Source organism: Plectropomus leopardus, chromosome 10, assembly GCF_008729295.1.
Source record: "Plectropomus leopardus isolate mb chromosome 10, YSFRI_Pleo_2.0, whole genome shotgun sequence".
Taxonomy (NCBI): domain Eukaryota; kingdom Metazoa; phylum Chordata; class Actinopteri; order Perciformes; family Serranidae; genus Plectropomus; species Plectropomus leopardus.
Genome location: NC_056472.1, coordinates 9,586,867 through 9,605,056, shown reverse-complemented (window position 1 = coordinate 9,605,056; position 18,190 = coordinate 9,586,867). Strand labels below are relative to the sequence as shown.

At 38.5% G+C, this 18,190-nt stretch overlaps 2 protein-coding genes across 5 annotated transcripts in view; both read right to left on the bottom strand.

The window, feature by feature from the left end:
• Positions 1–1,312: 1,312 nt before the first annotated feature.
• On the bottom strand, positions 1,313–10,088 carry umps (uridine monophosphate synthetase). The gene is made up of 10 exons (XM_042494474.1): positions 9,862–10,088; positions 8,294–8,447; positions 7,282–7,406; positions 6,475–6,662; positions 6,270–6,367; positions 5,409–5,569; positions 5,207–5,324; positions 4,919–5,094; positions 3,996–4,110; positions 1,313–3,005 (listed from the first exon to the last, which is right to left on the bottom strand). Exons 1-10 carry the CDS (start codon positions 10,009–10,011, stop codon positions 2,827–2,829), a joined length of 1,464 nt encoding a protein of 487 aa, XP_042350408.1. The 5' UTR covers positions 10,012–10,088; the 3' UTR covers positions 1,313–2,826.
• Positions 10,089–12,550: 2,462 nt separating this feature from the next.
• fn1a (fibronectin 1a) overlaps positions 12,551–18,190 on the bottom strand; it is a 36,635-nt gene continuing 30,995 nt past the window's right edge. For all 4 annotated transcript variants that reach the window (XM_042495300.1, XM_042495302.1, XM_042495301.1 and 1 more), the window contains exons 41-49: positions 17,867–17,975; positions 17,531–17,750; positions 16,736–16,906; positions 16,509–16,647; positions 16,183–16,350; positions 15,180–15,305; positions 14,913–15,019; positions 14,683–14,802; positions 12,551–13,769 (exon numbers count right to left, since the gene is read on the bottom strand). In XM_042495300.1, the coding sequence (XP_042351234.1) occupies positions 13,701–13,769; positions 14,683–14,802; positions 14,913–15,019; positions 15,180–15,305; positions 16,183–16,350; positions 16,509–16,647; positions 16,736–16,906; positions 17,531–17,750; positions 17,867–17,975 (1,229 nt within the window). In that variant the 3' untranslated portion in view covers positions 12,551–13,700. The remainder of the gene's footprint in view (positions 13,770–14,682; positions 14,803–14,912; positions 15,020–15,179; positions 15,306–16,182; positions 16,351–16,508; positions 16,648–16,735; positions 16,907–17,530; positions 17,751–17,866; positions 17,976–18,190) is intronic.

Genomic DNA, 18,190 nt, shown 5'->3' with positions numbered 1-18,190 from the left:
AGAAGGCTTGTTCCGAGTGAAATGTTTTGTTCTTGACAATTAATGTACTCCCTCAAATTGAAGCAGTATATTTGTCTTTTTAAGGCACAGGACAACATGTAAAAACAAGCTGCAGCACACATATGTACCATGGATACCTAGTTATCTCTCTCCTCATTCCAGGTGACCAGCTTCAGTGAAGCATTGGAACTTATACTAAGGATTCATGAACTGCAGAAATTTTGTATATATATATATATATATATATTCTAAGTTTTTGTATGGCATTGTGTGACCTGTGTCTGATGTTGTTGACTATATGGTGAATTTGCTGGTCTTGGTGCTTTGTTGGAGTTGACCTGAGTGCGTGCTCATTCACCTCATTGATTGCACCTGTGACAATTATCTATTGCTACTCTGATGGCCTGGCAGCTGGCATCACCCTGAGGTGAGCTGCCCCTCGTTTTTACATGCCAGGACCATTTATTAAAGGCTTTTTGACTTTTGCAAATCATTGTGACTTGGTGTTTTCTGGTTATGATGAATGAAAAAGCAAATACTATCATCTCCCTCCTTTTTTGGTCATATTTGTTCTTCAATCTAAAGACCACCTGTTTGTGGTAACTACATATGTGAATTAACACTCCTGACTGACCTATTTCATATATGTACAAAAGTATCATCTTATTTCAAGGGAGAAGAAAGGGCCTGAAGCACACTGATCAGTTTACAACCTTCTATAACTGACTAACAGTTCAACACCATTGTCACTTCATCAGAGTCAAAGATGGCAAAGACCAACATTCATATGTAGTCAACCTACATCAGGTGAGCAGTTCACATTGGATAATTGGTAGGTCAGGATTTCAAATCTATTGGACAATACACAAGTGGGAGTTGCCACTGTGAATGCCTGGCACCTGACATCAGCCTTGGTACATCTGTGGAGCTGCCTCTTGTTCTATCATACCCTGATGAAGGTGCTAAGCTCATTTACTAACATAAAGGCCTTTTAACTCATGCAAAACAGTGTGCCTTGGTATTTTGTGGTTTTGACTTAGTGTTCAAAAGGCAGCTGACCTTATACTGTTACATTTAGACATACTGTATCTGCATATTGTAATACGTAAATTGATCAGCATTTATGTCCAAATTGAATGATTAATTTTTCTTTTTGCTAAAGTTACAATAACAAGATAACCAGTGGCCTCTCACTTCTTCCACATTAGGAATATGGATGTTCAAAACACAAATAACAGTACAGCACTGTTACATTAAGTGCATATATGTACAACTGGGTAACAATATCAAACATTAAACTTGACAAAAAGTATAGATTTGCAATACGATTTATTTAAGTATTCAGCATTGTGCTCTTTTTCAGTAACAGTAGGAAAGTACATGGAGGGAAACAAGGTCTGAGTTAGATAAGACATTTATTCATTAAAGCAAATACGAGAATACCATCAAGGACACCATGAAGCCATTTTACTGCATGGAGGCGTAGTAGGAACAGCGTAACTGTCATGGCTCCAGGACACAGCGTACACAAAATTTAACTTCTGTCTACTTTTAAAGGGAGGTGTCACAAACTAAAGGCAATTCTCTCTTGTATAAACAAACTTGTTTACTGATCCTCTTTCTGGAGAGAAACAATGGAGAACTGGGATCACAGATCATGTCAAATTATAGAAAAAAATATTGCCTCACCAGAGGATTTGTTATTTTTACATATGGACGGCAGACATTGGACTTTAGACATTTGAGACGACTAACCCGCCTGCAATCAGCATTTCCTCATCTTGTAATTAAAACAATCTGAGGGGCTACACACAGATCATCCAAACTAATAAACAAACACAGCTGTTGAAAAAGAAATAACAAGCAGGCCAAACATTGTTCAAATGGCCCATAATTTTCTCACATTTTCAAATGCTATCATTTTGTTAACCTATGAATTCACAATGTAAAGTGTTCCCTTTATAAAGGCATATTCAAGTCAGGACCACATTCAAAACATTATTTAATAACAATGATCTAATAGAGTTGTGACTGACCAAGGACTTCCATTCCCTTTGAAATTAACCGTCTCTACATTCAAGTTGAGATTAATACCGACACTTTGTGAAACTGGAGTTCAACATAAATGACTCGGTGACTTGCAGTTATGTTCAGGAGTTAAATGAAAACATCATTCCATCATTAGTACATCTGTCATCTTGTAAAAAGAGATGCTCAAGATCTAGATTGGACAAATGTGTACTGAAAAATTCCCTGAATTTGATTTTGGTTTTGCAAAACCCTTGAAAAAGTATTAGCCGTACTCACTCTTTTTTTGCACTACAAATTTTAGTCTAGCATTTAAGCAATTATACAAAAAGCATAAGCAGACAAAAAAAAACTCTCCACGTCTTGTTTCTAGCAGGTGGAATTAAAAGGATTACTGATGTTTTTTTCCCAAATGTGTATAAACCTGGTCAGGAGTACCTTAGCAAATAGACTTTAGGTTTGGTTGTGCAGTTATTTAATAGGAGGGAATCAAAATAACTCAGTTAAAGCAGCTTATTAATAGGACTGACTTAAGAGAGCACAATTCCATATGTTCAAAGGTCAAGTGTCTGGTCCCCCGCAACACCTGCCAGGTAACTCCTGCAGATGTTAATAACCTGTGTAGTTTCTGCACTTTGATGTGACAGTGTGGAGTACAGACGCACATGTCTACATATGTTTCTATGTATACAACTAGGTGCACACTTGTGTAAGTGAAAATAATAAAAGGTCACCACAGAGGTCCTTATTTGTGGGTTCAATTTGCAATTAGATGAAATGACAGTTGGTCCTAAGCTCTTAATGGCCACTGTGGCCCAGTCTCTTTGTGTAAGCCTCCCAGCCTGACTTTCTGTATGACTCAGCAGCTTCCAGCCTATCAGGGGCCTCCAGGATACCCCGGCCGACGATGATGACATCAGAGCCTTTGTTGCAGAGGACTTCCTCTGGGGTGGTGTACTGCTGGCCCAACCCATCACCTGTGAGAGAGAGTGGTGGGAGCATTGGGTGAGGAAGGGAGGCAGAAAGAGAGGGAGGTTGTTGAAGAGGGTGAGGATTAGTACTGATAGCAAGCCCAGCAATCATTTCTTGTGCTACAGCTCCTCCTTGTGTTAAAGACAAGTCGCAACACCAAAAAGAGAGCAGAGTGGAAAGGCATCAAGTTATTTACACCTATTTTTCTGTCTGTTTAAGGCATCAAAGAGAAGTCACCTCTGGGTGAAAAAATAAGTAAACACAGAGTGTATTTGCTCCAGCCATTGTCTTAAATAAGGATACTGTGTATACTGTGTATTAAAAGGACTTTTTATTATTCACTATTCACCAAATATCAGTTACCATATCAAAACACCCTTAAAGCTGAAAGGCTGCACCCTGACCTTGTATTATTCATTTCATTTTAAATTTGGTGTGGTGGAGAAAAACTATTTAAAATATGTAACTCAGTAGGTACCACACCAGAAAGTACAGTGTAACAAAAAATACTGCAAATGCTCACAATCATCAAAGATTAATAATACTGAAGTGGGAGTGTGTACCTACAACATTAATCTATTCAACTATATGTGCATGTATGTATAATAAAGTAGATTGTTTTGTTTTTATTTATTTGACCTTTTTAATTTATGTTTTATCTATCTTATTTCCTTTAATTTATGGTTTAGTTGCTCTTTTTTGTTTCTGTTGTTGTTTTTGGTCTTTTTCTTTGTATTTTTTTATACTGACATTATGCTTCCTGCATCTTGCATAATTTGTCCTCTGGTTTTCATTTTATCTTAACTCTACCCTGGTTTCTTCTTGCTTGTGTAAACTCTCTTTTTAAAGGTGCTATATAAATAAAGTTATTATTAGCTGTTTTTTTATTACAAGATTTTATAGTTTCCTTTTACTTATATGTAAATTACAACATGTCTAGGAGAAAAAAAATAAATGAAAAGAAATACCAAATGTCAGTCCAAATTCAGATTTACCTCCGGCCTGCAGCTGCACCCCGGGGGTCATGTGGATGAACTCTGGCCTCTTGGTGATCTTGGAGCCACAGATAAACCCAATCACAAAGTCTGACTGCTCCTCCGCCATCTTCAGCTGTAGCGAAAGATAACAGAGATGAACTAGACTTACTGCCTCGCTGTCATGTGCCTCTGCCAACCAGTCAAGTTGCAATTTACATCCGCGTCCGTCCAAACTTAAAAAATGTATTAAGTGAAGACATTAATTTAATAAAATATATTAAGTGTATTTTTGGGGCAAAATGAAAGTCATCACTATATTGAAATGTATGATTTTAATTAATAATTTCTAGTGAAACCTGCCATCTTCACTTAGAGACTATTTTTAAGGAGAAGACTGATTGAGAGCTTTGTCACGTAGTGCAACGAGAACCACCTAAAGCCTAATATCTGCAAAAAAATGAGCTTGCGTTGTAGTTATAGCCATGACAGCTGACAATGCTTCAAATACTGATGTTAATTTTTCAAACTTACTCATGATAAAACCAGCTGTATTCTATTGGAAACTGTGCACCTGCAGTCCAGCATTGGGTCTAAAAGTTTGCTTTTACGTGCCTCTGCCAAAAACTGCTCCCCTAATAAACCGAACTGATCCGATCAGCTCTGACTGATCCAACTAACTGAGTGACTCATCAATTCTCCATCCTCTGATTCAAACTCAACCAACTGAGTGTGCAAATTTTTGTGGTTCCATTAACGCAGCACAATTCTTTATGCATAATTTAAAGAAATTCCCTCCAGGCATTCCTGAGATATCACAGGACAATGCGATGGACAGACAGCCACACAAAAAAAAAAATGCATGAAAACTAGAAGCTGATAAACCTAAACTATATACTATATAATTTTTTAAGTAAAATTAGAAAACACAGAGAGATGCTTACCACAGCGTTTGTGTATTCACCCGTAGCCAGTGACCCCTGGGAGCTCATCTGTGCTATGAGCAAACAGCCTTGGCCCAGAGGCTTTCCTACAGCACTCAGACCCTTCACAACGCCGGGCCCTGGCACCGCATGGGCATTCACTATGTGGGACCAGGATGAGATCTGGTACAAACCACCTAGGAAAATGCATACACAACACATTGTTAGGCTACTTAAAATATTAACAAAAAAGTTATTTTGAAGACAGATGCACTTCATGACAATGTAACGAGTATTAAATCCTCCCACCTTCATACTGATGCTTGACTGTGTTCCCAATGTCAGCAAACTTGCGATCTTCAAAAATGAGGAAATTGTGTTTCTCAGCCAAAGCCCGCAGCTTCTGGCTGAAGGCCGCTGTATAGTCCTGTCAGCAGACATAACAAACAGCGTTATGTCATTTATCCTGACAACATTCTCTGTGTAAAATGTGAACTCGTTTCACTCTGACCTTTAGGATATCCACATGAGTCTTGAGCAGGCAGATTTTGGAACCAAGAGAGTCTGCCAGCTGAAGTAGCTCCTCACTGCTCGTCACGTCAGCAGACACACAGAGGTTAGACTGCTTGTCCTCCATTATCTTCAGCAGCTTTGACGCCAGAGGGTGAACGTCTGCAGACAACAGGAATACAATATTTTCCATTTAAAACCACACCAACTCTGACTAAAACAACTGTTGAGAAATGAAGAATAAAATGTATGAAATGCTTTTAAAAGCTGGATGTAACTTTGCACAGAAATACTGTCAATTTTATTCACATTACTGCACTAGTGCTGACCATTGACTAACTTTGAAGTAGGGCTGTGCCCGACTCAGAACTATGTCAGTCATATCAGATTTGTTTTCAAATATGAATATTCGAAAAGTGTTTTTCCCCCATAAAACGTTTTAAAGTTTGAATGGGCTCTGTAGAACGTTCAGTTTGACAGCCGCATTCACTTAGTATAGTTCACAAGCTGACAGCGCTAACGACGGGCTGAAAATGTACAACAACATTTTTTGGTAACACTAGATATCAAACAAAAGCCAGAGACTGAGTCGTAATAAGTTGCTGTGAGCGGTAAATTGACCTCCTCTAAGCAAAAGAAAGAAGATAACATGACAGTCAGGAGTGCTTACTCTGCAGCAAAGTCTGGGGACCAAAACTTCCCCAGAAGCACACTGCACAGCACACTGACTAGCAAAAAAAAAAAAAAAAAAATCAATTGCTGGACTTGAAGCAATCTCAGTCAACTGAGGGGTCTGAGGAGTCTGACTGATGGTTCAAATCCCCTACTTTCAATGGACAGCCATACATGGAAGACGACATACCTGGTAGTTTAGCTCTATCTGCGTAGCTCAGCTCCATGCTTTGCTCCACACATGGCTTCTTGGAGGCAGGAACCCCATTTCCATTCTCCTCCTTGGGGCTGAAAGAGCCAAGATGCAAATGTTACATAACATATGCATTAAACACACAAACAGCTGCACTCCAACTATACTCGTCATCTTTGGGGGGATGATGGTGCGACTGTACCTGAAAGTGTTATTGTCCAGGATGAATTTGCGGACGCTCTGGGCGGTGTGGGCGTTGATGCGTTCGGCTGCCAGCAGCACGTTGAGCAGCTTGAACATGGAGATGATGGGATGGAGCTTGATTCTCTGAGAGGCCAACATCTCCACTCCTCCTTGCTCTCTGTCCATTAGTACGATGGCATCTGTCACCTGGAACCAACAAACATTTCAAAAGATGAATACACCCACTGGGGTTAAAGGGATTGTTCACCCAAAAATGAAAATTCGGGCATTATCCTCTCATCCTCATATCATTGGAAGTCAGATGAAGTTTTATAGTCCACAAAACACTGCTGGAGTTTCATGGGGGAAAAGGCGTTGCACTCATCTCCCACACATTTGAAGCAAATGGTGACCAGGATTAAAACATTAAAAGACTGCATAGTAAAATCACAAAATGTCTCCATACTGCTCGTCTGAAGTAACCAAGTGTCCTGAAGCCCCAACGTGCCAAGTTGTTTTGAAAAACGTCACTGGCGTTTTATTTTTAGTCTTGTCTCATCTTGGTTTTATTATGTATTTTTTAAATGTTTGAATCTGGTCACCATTTGCTTCAAATGTTTGCGAGATGAGTGCAACGCCCTCTTCCCATGAAACTCTGGCAGTGTTTTGTGGACTATAAAACTTCACCCAACTTTCTATCAGCCTGAGGGTAAGAAGATAATGACTGAATTTTCATTTTTTGGGTGAACTATCCCTTTAAGATGGTTTCTGCCTACTTGATGGACCTCTAAAAACCTTTACAGTGATCAAATAAACAATGTGGCACCTTCAGTCCCCCTTTGTAGAGCACTTCTGCAGTCTCCAGGATGCTGCTGCCACTGGTCACCGTGTCCTCTATGATCAGGCATGTGTCCCCCTCACGAAATGAGCCCTCCACTAGACGCTTGGTTCCTAGAAGAGTTACATAGGGAACCTTATCAGTCCCTATTCTGGACACGCTGTGTTACTGAGTCACTTTTACCCTGATTTAAGACCTCAGAGAGGTCATCTTTCACTGCAGTAAAAGTTGCTGCTGATTCACGAGTCAGCCCCTACTGCTACATGTATGGTCTGTTTTTTGTTTTTTTTGTTGTTTTTTTTATAGGAGAGTGTGAAACTTTAAAGATTTAAGTGATTTTTCAAGAACTGTCTTGTCAGCTTTGTAGGGCAGGATGAATGCCTTTGTTTGACAAAACAGCTTAGCATTGGGTCAATGTCCACAATGCACATAGCTGCAAGCAGTTGAGACTTTTTGTTAAAGGTAAATAAGCTCTTAATACCACAGGGCCAAAAACTGTTCCATGTTACTCCTTATCTCAGGGATGTTACAGTACGTGTTTGCTCTTCTCAGAAGGAAGAAAAACTGTAACAACCTCACTGATAGACGTGCAGGCAAAACTGTGCAGAGAGCGAATATTTTAACCCATATCGCTAAAACAAGCTCTTCAGGTTTGCTCACATTGCAGGTCATCAGCCAATCACAACAGCAACTCTGCAAGATATCTGGCAGTGTTAAGGGAAGGGCAAACTCAAAACTGCAGATATTTCACATGCGCTATACTCATTTTAAGCTGCTCCCATCTGGGCAAAAAATGTAGGGTCCCAAGAACAGTAGTAGCACCACACAGCATCAGCTTTGGCTCTGATACAAATCACCTTCCATGTTAAACATCAAGTTCTACAAAATTGGACAATTCTTATCTACAAACAATGTTTCCATCTTAACAAATTTGTATGCTTTCCAGGGTCTACACTCTCGACGTGCGTGATGAATAAAGCCTGGCCTTCAAGCCACTCACCATAGTCCTTGGCCTCCTTTCGCCTGATGAGCATTGGCAGTTCATGTCTCGAGCAGATGATTGTGGCCAAAGGCAGCGCTGTGTATGGAACGCCACACACCGAGTCAAACTGAAGCCCCTCTTCTTGCACTCGCTGGTAGATGAGACTGGACACCTGAATATAAAACAAGATAAAAAGGTTTGCAGTGGAAAAAGGGTCAAGATGTTATTGTGGTTGTGTTGTAAGTGATGGCCATATGACAAACACATGACAGTCATTTCCAACATGCTAACAGGGTTTTAACATTTGTCATCAAATGTTCAAAATTATGTAAAAATACATTTAAATTGTGATTTAAGAGAAGTTGGAGTCTCAGACCTCTAAAAGATGATAAAAATTCTACAACTTTATGAAAAAGTTGTTTTTGGATGTCTATATTATGTAGTCCTTGTGATGAGGCGGTGTTTTTGTTTGTGCATTAAGTTACCAAAATCAAATAATGTCAAGCTGTACTAAAGAGCATAATCAGATATATTTGATCCCTGGGGGGGAAATTATGATATGTTGTCATTGCTTTAATGTAATGGACTTTTAAATATCTTATGTCTTTTAAGTTAGTAGAGATAACAAGCATATAAAATAATAAAGATGTACTTTAAGCAACAATATTTAACACTAGTATCTAACATATGAAATATGAATGACATGCTAAGTATGTTAAGTGTTTTAAAAAATATTTTTTTTAAAATATGTGGATTAAGCTAAAATATTTAACAATGTTAAAATGTTTAAAAATATAAAACATGTAAAAAATGTATGAATGTAAAAAATATAAAAAATATGGGCATTATGCTCCATTTCAAAGTATAAAACTAGCATGTAAAGTTTTAGAATTTTAAAAATGTGTACTATGCTACATTTCAAATTATGAAACTAACATGTAACATCTTACAAATATAAAACACACACACATATATATATATATATTATATATATATATATATATATATATATATATATATATATATGTATGTATTATGCTACAAGCTTCAACACAATACATACATCAACACAAGTAAGAATAAGAAACATGTACAAATGTGCATCACACGTTAAAGGTAAGCGATTTGAAAACGATTCTTATGAACATTTCTTACATATTGTAATGTTGCTGACACTGTGTTAAACAAATGCTGTAGGAACATTTTGGACGCTTTAGTTGGTGCTTTTAAATTAAACTGTGTGCGATTGGTGATTTTTGGTTACCACATCTACAAGAGGGGAAGCCAAATTATATTGACAATCCCATTTTGCATCATACGCGTCTTGCATAATGTGTCCTTCCTGAATGCGGAGGTCCACTGCAAACTTCCCGTCCAATACTGACACTGTTGAACTCTCAGGCTGCTGGTAAACATCCACGTGTGCGCCATAACCACGTTTCCTCAACACGGCGGTACTGACATTTTAGCCTCAATATGACATTTTAATTATGGATAACGCAGCAGTATGATGTTTCACAGTTGATCACATACAATTTAAAGTCCATCACGCCGTCCACCGGAGAGGACAGCACGTGCTAAGGTACCTGGTTCATGAGCGCTGGGTAGGACACGAGCACCCTGAGGTCGATGTAGATGGGTGTCAGCATGCCGCTCTTCAGCTTGTACTCTCCGAACTTCACCGCGTCCACATCGTGGAGCTTCAGGATTAAACTGTCAATAGAGTTGTTGTCCATTTTTGCTTGTATTCAAGATATATTTCACAGGAGTTGTCCCGAACTTGCGTCCGACCCTACTCTGTGCTTCCTCAGCGGGAAACATGAACAACACTTCCACTCTGGTTTCTTCAGAATAAAAGCGCCATCCCTACTCTTACTCTTCAGAGTATTTGAGCTTGGTGTTCATTCACAATCAACAGCGACTACTTCTACTACCAGGTCATCAGGGCACACAGACTATTTTTCTTTCTCTATCAAAGCCACAGAATGAAGCTTATTAGTGTGAATTAAGCTAAAGCACAAGTACGAAGTATGTTACAAGCCGCTCTAAGGAGGAGATTTTTGTATCACAGCAATACGAGGAGAAAAAGGTCCATGAGAAAATAGTTTTTTTTTTAAAGCAGCTTCAGTGCACGTGTATTTTAGTCAATAAGTATTTTCCGTAATTTTATTCTGAAGGAAAGACACGTTAACCGGAAACCTTGCTAGCAGAACCAATGACAGATCGTATTTCGCATTCCACAACTCCGCGAGGAAGAATGATTTCCGGTGTAGTTTATTTCGGTATAGATCATGGATGGGGTTACTACGTCTGAAAATATCTCTGAAATGTTTTGAAAACATTATAAGGATATTTTTAACTGCATTAAGGGTGAATTGAATATTGGTGATGTGTTTAATATTGACGGTATGGTTGTTAGAACACATGAAGTCAGCTATGCAATTGAGAAACTGTCAGTGAATAAAGCATGTGGCCTTGACCACATTACAGCAGAACATCTTAAGTATTATGTTTACCGTAGAATTTCAGTGCTTCTTGCTGATTCTTTGTTATCTATCTCGTTAATGCCCGTGGTGAAGGATAAAACTGGAAAAATACTAAAAGAAAAGTAAAAGAAAAGTACTTTCTAAAGTATTAGAACATATCCTTTTGGATAAACTTCAAGAATACATAATTACCTCAGACAGTCAATTTGATTTTAAAAACAAGCACAGCACAGATTTGTGTATATGCACACTGAAGGAAGTTGTAAGTCAGTACAGAAGAGATAATACTACAATATTTATGTGTTTCCTGGATGCATCCAAAGCGTCTGACAAAATCAACCACGGTAAACTGTTCATCAAACTACAAGAACGAGGGGCTCCCATTCGATAATGATCTTGCATTTTTAGTAACCACATCAAACCATGCAGACTAGATAGGGTAAGACTATATCTGCTCCATATTGAGTGACTAATAGGGTGTGACAAGGTGGAATACTGTCACCTGTTCTATTTATTCTGTATATGGATGATCTGTCTAGTAATTTAAAATAATGTAAAGTTGGATGTATGGTGGGGAATACTATTATTAACCATCTGATGTATGCTGATGATTTAGTAGTTCTGTCTCCCTATAGTGCTGGCATACAGCAACTGCTCAGAATCTGCTCGAGCTATGGTATGCAGTATAAATTTAAATTTAACCCCAAAAAGAGTGTGGTTATGATTGGTAAAACCAAAGAGGATCGGAAACTAAATTTTCCCTCATTTTTTATGGCAGACCAAGAGATAAAAGTGGTGAACAAAGTGAGGTATTTGGGTCACATTATAAACGATGATCTTTGTGATGACAATGACATATAGCACTATATAACTGTACGCACAAGCTAATATGCTGGCATGCAAATTTCATATGTGTACAGAAAATGTTCAAACAGCCCTTTTTAGAGCCTACTGTACACCGCTCTACATAGCCCACTTGTGGTGCAGTTATAGTTAAGCAAAAATAAAAAGGCTTAATGTGGCCTTTAATGATGCATTCAGAATTTTGCTTTAACTTCCGAGATGAAGTGCAAAACAAGTGCAAGTCAAGTTTGTAACTCCCAATGTACCGACCTGTCGTATTGGGTATTGGGTATTTTATTGTTTTATTGATTGGACCCAATATCTGAAATAAAATGATGTTTTGTATTGTATTTCGCCTGTCAAAATCATAGACTGTATATAAAAAAAAATTAATATATAATAAAATAAGTAATATAAAATAGAAATATGTAAAAAAATATATATATATATATATAAAAATAAGGAGGAATATATATATATATATATACACATATATATATATATATATAAACAGTCTATGTTTAAAATAAAAGCACAGACCTTCCACATTTCTAGGGCTTGTGGAAATGACAACTGGCCCAAATTTTGCTGCTTTTATTTTAAACATTTTTTTAAGTCAAGTAACTTACATCAGCCTTCTGTTTCCTGGAGTCATAGCACCAAATTCAGGTTTGTGGGACATCCTGACCTAAGAAAGAGCCTAAAAAATAGGCCTACTCATCACCCCAACAACAACAGCAACAACAAAAGTAGACAAGAACTGACTTGGGTTTTTTCAGTTTATTAAAAAGATTCAGTCCACAGTAGTTCAGATTTTGGCACCAACAATATAAAAACAAGTTAATCAAAAAATAAAGTGTACACCCCAAAAAGCATTGAACAAAATGCCTGAATAAAAAGGGATAAATAAAAATGAATCTAAAAAAACGTAAAAATAAAAATAAAAAATACAAACATTTATGTAATTAAAATGCATTTCATTTGGAAATAATGATGAACACATTTTTGAAATGACAGTTTTACTTTTGGTCAGTTAGCTTTTGCTTTACAGAATTTTTAGGTGCTACACCTGATGTATTTTAAAAACACCCACATTACAAATCTACACGATGACTTTAAGAGCCTATACTATAATAATAGCAAGGCAATGTTATTTTTTTAAATTCCAACTCAAAAGTAACAGTGCTTTCATTTTTAAGGAGAGTATGTTGTTGTGAATTTTTGTGACCTGTTGCTCTGTTCATCAACACGGTAAGACACTGACCACAGAGACAAAGACAGGACATTTACAACAGTGTACAGCTCATACTACTGCAGTCTCCTTCATTACAAAGAATGCTGATTCCAACTGATAAAAACTCTCCAATCAATTTAATGTAAATCTGATTGTAACTGTCATGTCTGTCTTGGTCAGTCAAGCTGACACAGAACAGCTGTAATAGCTCTTTTGGGCAACTGAGGAAATACTGTGCGGCTTTGGAAAGTCAAACTCTCCTAACCTAAGGACCCAGAAAATGCATTCTTTCATTACTTAAATGTTTTCTGGATATATATTAGTCACAGTGAGACTCAAAATCTTGGGAAATGCAACAAGTGTGGCTACAGTTATTATCAGGGAACATTATTATATAAAATCAGACACATTTTAAGTGGTGTGTTTTTCTTGGCCAAAGGGCCATGGAATGTTCTGAAATACTATAAAATGTCCCTATGCAACAGTAAAAATACACAACAATACTGCATCTGGTGTGCATGTGTCAACAGTATGTTTGGGGATAGCCAGGGTTGAGGTGATAAAGCAGCAGGATTTGTGCTCCGACAGATTTAATCATAAATCATTTGATGAAGAAATCCTTATTTCTACTTACGAAGAAAAGACCACAACCAACATGAAAAGTTGGACTGATCTTTGAAAAGGCACAGAGTTTGGTGTAGAAAAGTCTTGTTAGGGTACTTAAATTTGGTGAGAGGAGACCTTTAAGGCACAGATCAGATAGAAATGTCCTCTCTTAGGAGGAGGCTTCCTTCTTGAAGTGGTAGTGATGCTGCAAGGAGTCTCACTTCTTCATCCTTCTTTACTCCAACGTCCATCTTCTCTAATCTGAAGGGGTGTGGATGTCTGCAAGCAGCTCCGGCCTCAAGCATTCAATCGGACACTGGATGTTCTGGAAAGCAGAGAAAATCAACAAGTCAGTATCTAATCAGTTTATCCTTGAGTCCAAGTTGACATTTGTCCCAAATCTGGAGGTCAAGGTGTTCTCAAGATATTGTGTTCCTGAGAATGAGACGAACCAGGTCCCGGTGACCTTGTCCTTTGACTAGGGTTGCAGCGATATCTTTAGTGATAGTTTTGAGTTATTCCATGATACGAAACTTGATAATTATCATACTCTGTACATTTGCTTATTTACGACATTGAAAAAAAACATTTACTAGACAGAGAATCTCACCTTTACTTAAGTTGTTTTCAATTAGGAGATTTTTTACAAATACTTCCATTAAAACCAAAAATGACTGATAATAATAATAATTCTTAATACAGTTTATTATTGAGTCGAAGTGGATGTTTATGCCAAATTTGAGGAAATTCCCTCAAGACCTCCTTGAGATATAGCAGTCAGGGGAATGAGATGGACTCAAGGTCACAGTGAAATTGACCCATGATCACAAAAATATAATCAGTTCATCGTTGAGTCCAAGTGGACGTTTGCCACATTAGAAGGAATTACCTCAAGGCGTTCTTAAGTTATTACATTCAAGAGAATGGGACAGACAACCCGAAATCATGATGCCACCAGCCATGGCCATTGCCAGCGTGGGGGAATATATAGGATGAGCAGACACTGGATTTTCAGTTTGAAGGAAACTAACATGCAGCGTCATCCATCAAAAGAGTACCGTGTGACTACTCTACTGATGGCAATTAATGATACAAAGTTGTATTCAATTCAAATTTGAAGTTGTTGGGAGTATAAATACAGTGTGTTGATTTCTGTGACTAAATTATAATATTCATTTAAGGGTTTGTTTTATTTTAGAGCAGAATATTGGTAGTAAAACTTGGAGTGAGACACTGACCAGTTTGCGTAGAGCGTTTTCTCTGTACCGGTCGAAGACGTCGGGATGAACAGGTTGAAGGAGGTCAGCATCCACATCGGTCTGTCCTCCCGGCCTTTTGCAGTTCTCACAGCGCCAGCCCTAAAAAAGTAGAGGAAGAGGTTAATGCACAAAAACGCAGTCTGACCACATCATGTAGTTCTGATGGCGGTGCACATTAACATTATACATAAAGCAACAGTGTTACACACCTGTTGTCCTCCATAGCAGGTACAGGTACAGATGGCGCCCATGTATTCCTTCTGCCACTGGTTTCCCACCTGGTACATTTTCCCATCGTCATAACATGTCGACTCATCTGGAGGGTGAGAGTTACATATTAAAGATACTTTTTTAGGGTAATTTTTATGCATTCCATTTAGATTCCAAAGTTTAAATTGTCTTGTATCACAATATTACAAGCCTGATGTCACCATGAGTACAGGTCTATTCATGCTTGTGTGCCATACTATACTTACGTGGTTCACATTTAAATTCTCCCTTGCCGTTGCCCAGACAGGTGCAGCTCATCATGTGACCGTTCTCAGCCTGGCGATCCCATTTCTCGCCGATACGGTAGTTGTTATTGTTGTCATGACACCACTCTGATAGAGGGAGGAGAGGTAGGAAGAAAGAGAGGGAAAGAGAAGATAAAGGGAGCAGGGAGAGAAATGCACGAAGACAACACAGGGAAGGAGAATCAAAATGGCAAAGATGGGAGAACAAAGGGTGAATAGAATGAGAGTATAGAGAGTGAGGATATGTGAGAGAAGTTCATTAGCTATTGTAAACAGCAGCGTCTCCTACATTCTGCAAATAAAGATGCTTAACATTCACAGAAACTTATTTTCACACAGCTAAATTCACAATCTTTGTAAAAAACAGCATACAGTATGAACATGTGATCTCATCCTTCAAATTAGATACAGCCTGAGTGAGGTTCTGTGGTTCCCAGTTGAGTGTACACATTGTCCCAGTTGGGACAAGCAAACATAGACATGAAGACAGTGGTGAATGGATGTTGAGCTCAGTTTCTGGTATTGTCATGTTAGCTATGTAGACAATACAAAGAACTGAGACTGACACCGGCCAGTTACTCTAATGCTTTCACAGTTTACAGACGCAGAGCAGAGAGACTAACATGGGCAGATTACAGACAGACTCATACATAATAAAGAAATTATCATCTGTAAACGATCTAGTTACTACTGCTAAAGCTGCCCATGCTGTCATTGTATGACTGCGTGTTGCTCCACATAGAACCGCACAGTTCTATGGTTGTTGAACTGTAGCTGAGGAATTTATGGTGCATAATGTAAAGTGTATTCAATGTTTTGTGTTCCGCACAAGTCCAAACAATCCTTTTAAGTTTTGTTCATGATATATTTGTTTCTTCCTATAAATTCCTCATGAGTACATCACATAGAATTAGCATAAGCATTAGAAAAAGCATGCTGGGATGGGGGTTATTAAGCCACTCACTGGATGAATCACATCTAAAATGACCACTGCCCAGCCCCAGGCAGCGGCACCACAGCTTGAAGCCCGTCTCAGACATGCGCTCCCACTCTGCCCCGACCTCGTGGTAGGTCTGTGTGAATGTGTCGTAACACACATCCCGATTGGTGGTGATGGGGATGTCACCTGGAACTACAGGAAGGAAGAAACAGATGTGTTTAAAATAGAAAAAAAAATGATGTGATTTACCATGAAAAAGACAGATGACGCACACAATATGCTCTGTCATTTTAAATGTTATATTTATCAAATTGATCACACTAAAACAACATCAGTGTGGAGTACTATACCAGCATTGCCAACAGTTACGACTTCCTCCAAAACCTTCTCTTTAGCCCCGCCCCTCATGGCCTCCACTACCACATTGTAGGAGGCTCCTGATGTCAATCCAATCAGTGTGGCACTGTTGGAGGTGCCAGGGAGACGCATCTATATAAAGAAAGACAAAGTTAATAGGAGGTCCTTAGACCTACACCTGTAATTATCCGAGTGTGTGTGACAATGTGTGTGTGTATACCTGAAAGCCCCCTTCCTCCTGGTGTGTAATAGGATTACAGGAGACCTCATACTCTGATGTGTGAGGAATGCCAGACCAAGAGATGGTTGTGACTGTCTGTGCTTCTTGGGGCAATTCTGTTTCGTTGTCAGGGAAACCGAACGCAAGACCTGGCAGGGGACCATCGCTCACCTACAGGATAAACAGTATAGAAATGATGTAAGATCACAGACTCCCCCAAAATGTTACATATACACTTTGATATTAAATATTAAAGAAATAAAAACAAAACTTTGCACATCTATTTCCAGACAGGTGCGTAGTGGCGAGCAGAACACAACTCCCACACACTGTCAAACTTGCAAAAAAAATCATTATTTTGATGTGACATTTCACTATAAGGCCTGATGAAGGTCAGGTACTGAAAAAGTTGCATTCAATAAGAATGTCTGCAAGCTACACATTGTGCGGGAGTTTTTCTCTAAATATTAAAGCGTCAACAGATGTGATGTAGCTTCTGGTCAAGTTCAGTATTTTTCCAAAGAATAAAGAAGATCTTCTTGTACTAAAACTATGTATCTTAGACATCCACTTTTTTCAAAGATAGAACAGATTATGTTGGAAGTTTTTTCAGATCAGATCAGACTTTTTACCTTCATTCAGTTTCTCTTTGCCTGTTGTTTGTTGTCAGTTAAAATCGTAAATTTAAGATTAAAATCGAACTGAGAGTGGACTAATATAAAATTCTAAAAACAGTATTGTAACAAAATTATAAGGTACATTAGATTTACAACAGATTATTTAAGTTTTACACACCTTGACCAAGGGTATTCTGTTTCCATCTGGGCCTGCTACAGGAATATAGATAAGGGGCTCCCTAAGAGTCGGCCTCTGGCCTTCTTTTGGTCCACTGAAGGGGCCATGAAGTCCGTGATTGGGGCCTAGACTCTGGTACTCAGTATAGATGTGCTGACCCTGCTGGCCTGGTTGGTTCTGGCCACTGGTACCAGCCAGGTGAACATGGTTGGTGTCAAAACTGGACATGGAATAAATGAAGAAGAATTATAAAAAGAATTATAAGAAGGTATGCAAATGGATCAATGAATGGATCAATTCATTGATAATTAATAATTTCAGTATGCAAGTTCTTACATCTTGTCATTGAAGGACTCTGGGACATCCAGGATGTCTGTGGTGGGTCTGTGAGGAACAGGAAGCTGTGGCAGCTCGGGTACCAACAGCTGATGATCTGTAGCTGGCTCTGATTAGACAAGAGGCATATATATGCTAATTGTTAAAGGCAAGCAGGACCAAACAAATTCACAGATCGTCAAGCTGAATTTTTATTGTCATGGTAATGCTATAATGAAAAAAAATGTGGTTTGAGACTCTCCTAGCTATTTCACTGACCCTCTGTCTGAGAAGAGCAATTTTCTCAGGAGCGCTTTCCCACACTTTGGCATTCGTGTTTAATAG